Here is a 9039-nt window from a genome sequence, read left to right on the forward strand (position 1 = left end):
GGTGTGTGTGTTTGTCTTTGGGGTTGTGGGGAATTGTTCTGTGTTGAGCCTATGCTTTGCCAGACTGTTTGTTGGTTGTTCGTTCATTCTCATGGTTTGTTATTTTGGCATTCATTTTGATAGTTAAAACCTCTATGGGCTAGGTGGGACGCTAGCGTGCCACCCGTGGTGCACTCCATCAACAGCAGGTGCATTTCAAGAGCGGCAAATTTGAATCCAAATAAATGTCAAAATTCAAATTTTTCTAAAATACAACTATTTTACACCATTTGAAAGATAAACATCTCCTTAATCTAACCACGTTTTACGATTTCAAAAGGTTTTACGGCGAAAGCATAAATTTAGAGTATGTTAGGACAGTACATTTACAAGAGTTGTGTGTAATGTTTTGTCAAGTCAAAGACAGGGTCACCAAAACCATAAAACCAGCTAAAATGATGCACTAACCTTTTACAATCTCCATCAGATGACACTCCTAGGACATTATGTTAGACAATGCATGCATTTTTAGTTCTATCAAGTTCATATTTATATCCAAAAACAGCGTTTTACTATGGCATTGATGTTGAGGAAATCGTTTCCCTCCAATAACCGGCAGTCAAGTCAACACCACAAATTAAATAATTAAAATTAGAAAACATTGGTAAAATATTATATTGTCATTTAAAGAATTATAGATTTACATCTCTTGAACGCAATCAACTTGCCAGATTTAAAAATAACCTTACTGGGAAATCACACTTTGCAATAATCTGAGCACTGCGCCCAGAAAAATACGCGTTGCGATACAGACAAGCCGTCATGTTGGGGAGATCTAAAATCGAAAATACTATGTAAATAATCCATTACCTTTGATTCTCTTCATCAGATGTCACTTCCAGGTATCACAGGTCCATAACGAATGTAGTTTTGTTCAAAAAAGCTCATCATTTATGTCCAAAAATCTCCGTCTTGTTAGCACATGATCTAAGCCAGCCGGACTTCTCGTCATGAACGAGGGGAAAAAATATATTTCCGTTCGTTCAAACATGTCAAACGTTGTATAGCATAAATCATTAGGGCCTTTTTTAACCAGAACATGAATAATATTCAAGGTGGACGAATGCATACTCTTTTATAACGTATTGGAACGAGGGTACCCAACATGAACTCGCGCGCCAGGTGTCTAATGGGCCATCATCGTTCCATGGCTCTTGTTCGGTCAGATCTCCCTCCAGAAGACTCAAAACACTTTGTAAAGGCTGGTGACATCTAGTGGAAGCAATAGGAAGTGCCAAAATATTCCTCAGCCCCTGTGTTTTTCAATGGGATAGGTTTAAAGTCAATACAACACATCAGGTATCCACTTCCTGTCAGAAAATGTCTCAGGGTTTTGCCTGCCAAATGAGTTCTGTTATACTCACAGACACCATTCAAACAGTTTTAGAAACTTTAGAGTGTTTTCTATCCATATATAATAAGTATATGCATATTCTAGTTACTGGGTAGGATTAGTAACCAGATTAAATCGGGTACATTTTTTTTATCCAGACGTGCAAATGCTGCCCCCTATCCCAAACAGGTTAATAAAAGTCAAGATGAGCCTGCACATACCTGCTGTGTTTTGGTCCTCTTCTCTCCAGTACGACATTTTTAAGGATGAGTACAACTTATTTTATGACACCTAAGAACTCTAAAGATGCATTTTCTAAAGCGCCACCCCAAACCTTGTCTTTGTAGTATTTTTCTGTTGTTGTATATATGGCGTATTTTAACGTTGTATTATATTATAAGTGTTTTGCTAGTTTAGGATTTTACTATTTGATAATTATTTATGATTAATGTTATGATTGTACATTGGTGTACAATTCAGTCTACGACTGTGAGAAACCAATAAAACCTACTACAAATAGACTATTGTGACCAGGTGTGAGAATATAGTGAAGTGGAAGATAACCGTTATGTTTAGTAAGGTACAAAGACATGCTGTGGCAGTCCTCTTCATTTGACTAAAAGGCACCCACTTTCCCAACCTCCCTCTTCCTTCAGCACAATAGTATTTTTCAGCTCACTAGACATAAGCAGAAAGCAACAAGTGGCCAAGATTCCTATCTTATCTCCATAAAGTCTCACAGCTCAGCATATTCTTAAGTGGCATGTGTGTTTGTTATGGATTGTGGAATGTTTAGAATACTGTGCCTGGTTTTCACACGAAGAAGTAACTCCTCTTATCTGATTTGGTCCACACCACCATCGTGGCTAACCTAACCTTTACCTCCAACATTCAAAATACCTTTGTGAATCTGTGATATGAAATCAGACATGCCCTAACCAATGAAGAGGGGGAAAAAAACAGACGTTGACAAGATAAAAACCTGTTGAAAATATCACTGTGTTCACAACAATGACAAAGGAGAAGGATTGATGTTTAATATCTCTCATTACCATCGGTGTGTTCTAGTCAGTGTGTTGACAGACTGGTAATTAAAAAACATTAAAGGAATGTATGCTTTTGAGCTCCAATATCTATCAAGGCCTTTGATTTGAGTTTGATTAACTTGGCACTACCCCTTAAACCTTTATGGAGATTATTGCCCTATTGCTAACAGACTGTGAGAACTTTTAAGTCCCAAAAGAGATACTTTATCAATGTAACCATGAGAGATGCACTCGATTGATGCCCTCTGCCTTAGTTTGAGAATCTTTTCAAGTTTGGCGTTTACTTGGGAGGGGGGATTTGTGGTGTGCTAAGCATAATTGCACAGTGTATAATTAAAGATAATAGGGGCATTAAGACCCCACGTCTTGATTTTTGAAGAGAAAGGAGATTTCATCAAACAGTGGCATGCAAATGTTTCGGGGTGCAAAGACCTGATTGGTTGTCGCAGGCGGGTCTAGAGTACAAATTTACTTTGTGAGAAATTATGTAGTTCATTCTTTCCCACACAAGACCATTGCTTCACTTGCTCCTGATACTAAGACAAAGGTGAGATTCTAGATTTTCATTTCACAGTATAACGAAAAGCATACAGTATACAGTTTGGGATAAAGCTTTTGTTTTGCTGTGTTATTACATCATAGACTACTTACAGTACGTTACAATATTGAATGCTTTTAAGCATATACTGTATTTAAGATGAAACTGCTGCTGAAAATAAATGTTGTTTAGCAAGTAATATATAATTTTTTCCAAATTAAATGCAACCCTATTTTCAATACCTTTCAATACCTTACCTTGTGAGGATAACGTCGCCTTTTTCTAAAATGTTTTCCAAGATAGGAGAACACATTTGTGGGGATCTTAGACCATTTCTCCAAACAGAATCTTTCCAGATCCTCGTCCTCTTCAATTCAAACCGCAACTTTTCAATGGAGTTCAAGCCCGGAGACTGTGATGGCCATTGCAAAATGTTTATTTTGTTGTCAATTAACCATTTCTTTGTGGATTGTTATGTGTGCTTGGGGTTATTGTCTTGCTGGAAGATCCACTTACGGCCAAGTTTTAACCTCCTGGCAGAGGTAACCAGGTTTTTGGCTAAAATATCCTGGTGCTGGGTAAAGTTCATGATGCCTTTGACCTTAACAAAGGCCCCATGAACAGTGGAAGCAAAATAGCCCCATCACATCAAAGATCCACCACCATATTTTACAGTAGATATCGGGCTCTTTTCTTATCTTTGGATAAGCACTGGTGTGCTTATCCAAAGAGCTCTATTTCATGTCATCTGACCATAGCACCGGTTCCAATCCAAATGCCAATGGCTTTTAGCAAACTCCAGGCCTTTATATTTCTTGGATGACATGAAAATAGAGCTCTTGGCCACGCACACCTGTAGTGGGTTTTGTATTGAAAGAAAGATGCATAAAATAACCCCATACCTACTTTAGAATATGGTGGTGGATATTTTGTTATACAACGGGTGGGTCTAATCCTGAATGCTGATTGGTTAAAACCGCATTCCAGCTGGTGCCTATTCCACAAGTTACCACTGGCTAAATCTATTACGTTAAAATGTCTATTTACTATCTTCCTGACTGTGCAATCCACTGTCTCATCAGCCCAGCCAAGCAATTTATAAACATGATCTCCACCATGAAAAGCATCTAGACATTATCTCACATTTCTTTAACACTAACATTTCATTTTCAACAGCAGAGATTTGTATAAACCTTGGTGACTGTCTCTCCTACATGTGCAACGTTGTTTCAATATTCAAATTCGATCTCTAACTGTCCCATGGTAATGAATGAGTCGGGACGAGACAGACAGGCAAGCAGCATTTCTCAGCCAGTCGAAATCATAAATCAGCTGGCATCATTTTAATGGATATATACAAAGAAAAAGGTAAAACAAAACGAAGCGCAGCTAGTTTGCAGTCTTTCCAGCTTCAGTTTGAACTGATTGTGTTAGCTATCTCCTCTGAGTGAGCACATTTTCTATGCCAGGCGAAATCACGCCTCATTAGCTCATTCTTAATGATGTATCCAAATACTGTACATGTCTCTATAAAACAGCTTAAACAAATGCATCTACTTTGCTGCTATTCTGGCTGCACTTTTCTTTGACGTGACTGTGAGTTAGCTAGCCAACTATGGCTAACGACTGAGTCGCGTCCATAGATACCGAACCAAAAGACTGAACGGCTGGGTCGCATCTCGAGCAACTGAACCGATAGAACGAACGACCAGCCAGCTTGGGTAGCAACCCTATATTTGCATCGGGACTATATCTTGTGGAAGGATGAAATAGTAATTAGTAGTATTTACTAATACTCATTTACTAATAGTAAATTAGTCGAAATAACTTTTTTTAATGAAAATATGTCATTCATTATTTTAATATGTTGGTAACTTGTTGTATAAAAGTGATAATGCCCTCGACTTTGTCTCAGGCCTAACAACACCCGTGCCAATATATCCTCCAAACACCGGCTTCTCAGGCATTATCACTTAATTATGGGGCAAATTTTTTGAGAGAAAATATTACTTGTTCCACAAAATCTCTCTTTCTCTGAGCAATTGTGTTAGTATGAAATAATATAATACATTTTTGGGGGGAACATACGATATTAGTATTTATTTTATTTTTATCAAGGATGCCAATAATTTCAGACCTGACCATATATCCTCTTTCTCTGTTGAAGGATCAAGATGATATCTGTGGTGCTATTGATGTGCATGCTGGGCTACTCCCTGGCTGCTCCAGTAAGTCTCCAAACCCAGAACATGTTGTTTACATTATAATTGAATAGTTTATCTCCTCAATCAATCCAATGCATTACAATAGACAGAGTTTTTGTATTTTCCTTTTGTTAAAAAGTATTGTTAATCCATTGCATTACAATACATTTGTTTGTGCATCTGCTTGAACTGTACAAGTTGACATTTGCTTGAGCTTCAATTGTACAAGCTGAAGTCTCAGTGGTGTTCTCTTGATGTTGACATAAGTCTGTGTGTTGACTGGATGATCATTCTCAAACTGCTGTGTTGTGCCTTGCAGGCTCCTGATAGTGGAAGCGATGAGGTAGGTGGATTTCAGTTTCGACATCTCTTAACAACCTCATGCAATCATCATGTCACGTCATGTCATCCAAGGCATGATATGAACATGGGAAAGGGGTTTGAATGACCTTAATACTACCTTAATTACATGTTTGGCTCCACGTCTTGTATTTCCCAGCAGGTTGCAGCACACGCCAACGAGGCCCTGAGGTGGATGGAGCTCTACAGAAAGTATGGTTCCCTCGGACAACAGGTTAGAGGGCAGCCGTTTTGGTTCGGATTGAACTTGCACAACATATTAGGCATATAACAACTTTCAATGGAATAAAAAGAGGGTGACAGTAGCCTCGAGTTTAGAGAGGCAATGAGCAACCATAGGGTTACCAGTTTGAATCCTATTGCTGATGAGGGGAAGGGGGGGGGGGATCTGGTGTCATCATTATCTCACGTGCCATTTAGCAAGGAACTTAACCCCCCTAAACTGCTAATTGGGCACTGCACCGCAGCCATAACCTAATCTGTTTGAATATGTCCCGACTAATTGAGACTGTTTTGAGAGCAAAAGTGGGTGCAACTCAATATTAGGAAGGTGCTCAGAATCTACATTATGCTGCAGTGTTTCGCTCTCCTTCATATTTAGGCCATTTACGAACTCCTTAAACACCCTCACTCAACAATCCATAAATACAGAAACATAATGGAATAATTAACTCTGGATATCAACCATATCAGTGATCGTCTAATCATTTTCTTTCATCCAAAGGCAGCACCAGCTCAGCTCTCAATGGTAAGTGCTGCTTTTCGAAACTATACTGCTCAAAATAATAAAGGGAACACTTAAACAACACATCCTAGATCTGAATGAAAGAAATAATCTTATTAAATACTTTTTTCTTTACATAGTTGAATGTGCTGACAACAAAATCACACAAAAATAATCAATGGAAATCCAATTTATCAACCCATGGAGGTCTGGATTTGGAGTCACACTCAAAATTAAAGTGGAAAGCCACACTACAGGCTGATCCAACTTTGATGTAATGTCCTTAAAACAAGTCAAAATGAGGCTCAGTAGTGTGTGTGGCCTCCACGTGCCTGTATGACCTCCCTACAATGCCTGGGCATGCTCCTGATGAGGTGGCGGATGGTCTCCTGAGGGATCTCCTCCCAGACCTGGACTAAAGCATCCGCCAACTCCTGGACAGTCTGTGGTGCAACGTGGTGTTGGTGGATGGAGCGAGACATGATGTCCCAGATGTGCTCAACTGGATTCAGGTCTGGGGAACAGGCGGTTCCAGTCTATAGCATCAATGCCTTCCTCTTGCAGGAACTGCTGACACACTCCAGCCACATGAGGTCCAGCATTGTCTTGCATTAGGAGGAACCCAGGGCCAAATGCACCAGCATATGGTCTCACAAGGGGTCTGAGGATCTCATCTCGGTACCTAATGGCAGTCAGGCTACCTCTGGCGAGCACATGGAGGGCTGTGCGGCCCCCCAAAGAAATGCCACCCCACACCATGACTGACCCACCGCCAAACCGGTCATGCTGGAGGATGTTGCAGGCAGCAGAAAGTTCTCCACGGCGTCTCCAGACTCTGTCACGTCTGTCACGTGCTCAGTGTGAACCTGCTTTCATCTGTGAAGAGTACAGGGCACCAGTGGCGGATTTGCCAATCTTGGTGTTCTCTGGCAAATGCCAAACGTCCTGCACGGTGTTGGGCTGTAAGCGCAACCCCCACCTGTGGACGTCGGGCCCTCATACCACCCTCATGGAGTCTGTTTCTGACCATTTGAGCAGACACATGTACATTTGTGGCCTGCTGGAGGTCATTTTGCAGGGCTCTGGCAGTGCTTCTCCTGCTCCTCCTTGCACAAAGGCAGAGGTAGCGGTCCTGCTGCTGGGTTGTTGCCCTCCTACGGCCTCCTCCACGTCTCCTGATGTACTGGCCTGTCTCCTGGTAGCGCCTCCATGCTCTGGACACTACGCTGACAGACACAGCAAACCTTCTTGCCACAGCTCGCATTGATGTGCCATCCTGGATGAGCTGCACTACCTGAGCCACTTGTGTGGGTTGTAGACTCCGTCTCATGCTACCACTAGAGTGAAAGCACCGGCAGCATTGAAAAGTGACCAAAACATCAGCCAGGAAGCATAGGAACTGAGAAGTGGTCTGTGTTCCCCACCTGCAGAACCACTCCTTTATTGGGGGTGTCTTGCTAATTGCCTATAATTTCCACCTGTTGTCTATTCCATTTGCACAACAGCATGTGAAATTTATTGTCAATCAGTGTTGCTTCCTAAGTGGACAGTTTGATTTCACAGAAGTGTGATTGACTTGGAGTTACATTGTGTTGTTTAAGTGTTCCCTTTATTTTTTTGAGCAGTGTATTATAAAAAACTGTAAACGCATGCTGTAGAAAGATTCTTCTGATAAAAATCCCTAGCTTTTCTACCACTTTTACCACTCCTTGCGAGACTCAAGACTCAATACCCTGTTTTAGAGCTGATAGTGACACCATAATGTTGGCAGAAGTACTCTTATGGGCTGAACCATTTGTGTTGTGAACAGTTGAATGACCCTGCTGCAGCCCCTGCTGCCCCACCTCAAGCCCCCAACTTCTACCCACTACCACCACCACCACCAATGAACTCGGATGAAGAGGCCCCAGCAGTGAGCATAAATCATTTAAATCAGTTTGAATTCATCTGCTAAGGTTCCACACCTTCAACAACGAATGCAAGTCATTAAAAATAGCATCATGTGGGTTTCTCTCCAAGAAAATAGATAAGAATTACTGTAATATATGTTTACAAATGTGTACATTGTGATGTGGGTGTGTGTTAAACCCCTTCTCATGCTCACTATCCCTCTTTCAGCCCCGCTATGGCGGCTATGGCAGCTACTATCCCTACCCTGGCCAGGCTGCCCCTGCTGCCCCAGCCGTCCCTCTGAACTCTGACGAGGTTGGAGAGGACGCGGCTGCCGCTGAAGCCGAGGCTGAGCCAGCAGTGGACGTTGCAGCTGAGGAACCAGCAGTTGTGGACACCACCTCGCCTGTAGACCCAGCCGCTGCAGCTCCTGTCGACCCGGCCGTGGAGGTGCCTGTCAATGTTGTTATACCCGCTGCCGTCGACATCCCCGCCACCATTGACGCTGACGTCGTTGTTGTCGATCCTGCTCTCATAGCGCCAAACGACACCACCATGGTGGCTGGGCCCTCAGACTCCGCCCTCCATGTTATGTAGGCGCCACGGCAACAGTCGCCAGCTTGCTCCTGTGTCGAGCCAGGAAGACATTCCCTCCCGTAGTTATAGTAACAAAAAGGTGGAAACAACAGTGATGGAAAAGGGGCAGGGTAGGAGCAGAGAAGTCTATGGTACGGCTACCTGAATAGGGACAAAATTAATTTGGCGAATATGTGGGATCTATGTGAACCTCCATGTATAAATGAGCCTGTACTGTCATTGTGCAGTCACAAAAAATATGATGATTCAGTCTTTTCTCTTTGTGCTTTTCTCATTCTATAAATAAAAATGCCTGTTGAGATACTGCA

General features: G+C 41.9%; 1 protein-coding gene across 1 annotated transcript; it reads left to right on the forward strand.

The window, feature by feature from the left end:
* The first annotated feature begins 2881 nt into the window (after window positions 1-2881).
* On the forward strand, window positions 2882-9039 carry LOC106610015 (uncharacterized). Its single transcript, XM_014209113.3, has 7 exons — window positions 2882-2965; window positions 5124-5184; window positions 5480-5503; window positions 5660-5734; window positions 6245-6268; window positions 8055-8156; window positions 8363-9039. The coding sequence occupies exons 2-7, from the start codon at window positions 5131-5133 to the stop codon at window positions 8729-8731; spliced, it is 648 nt and encodes a 215-aa protein (XP_014064588.1). The 5' UTR covers window positions 2882-2965; window positions 5124-5130; the 3' UTR covers window positions 8732-9039.

The sequence above is a fragment of the Salmo salar genome, chromosome 08, assembly GCF_965601325.2.
Source record: "Salmo salar chromosome 08, fSalSal1, whole genome shotgun sequence".
NCBI lineage: Eukaryota > Metazoa > Chordata > Actinopteri > Salmoniformes > Salmonidae > Salmo > Salmo salar.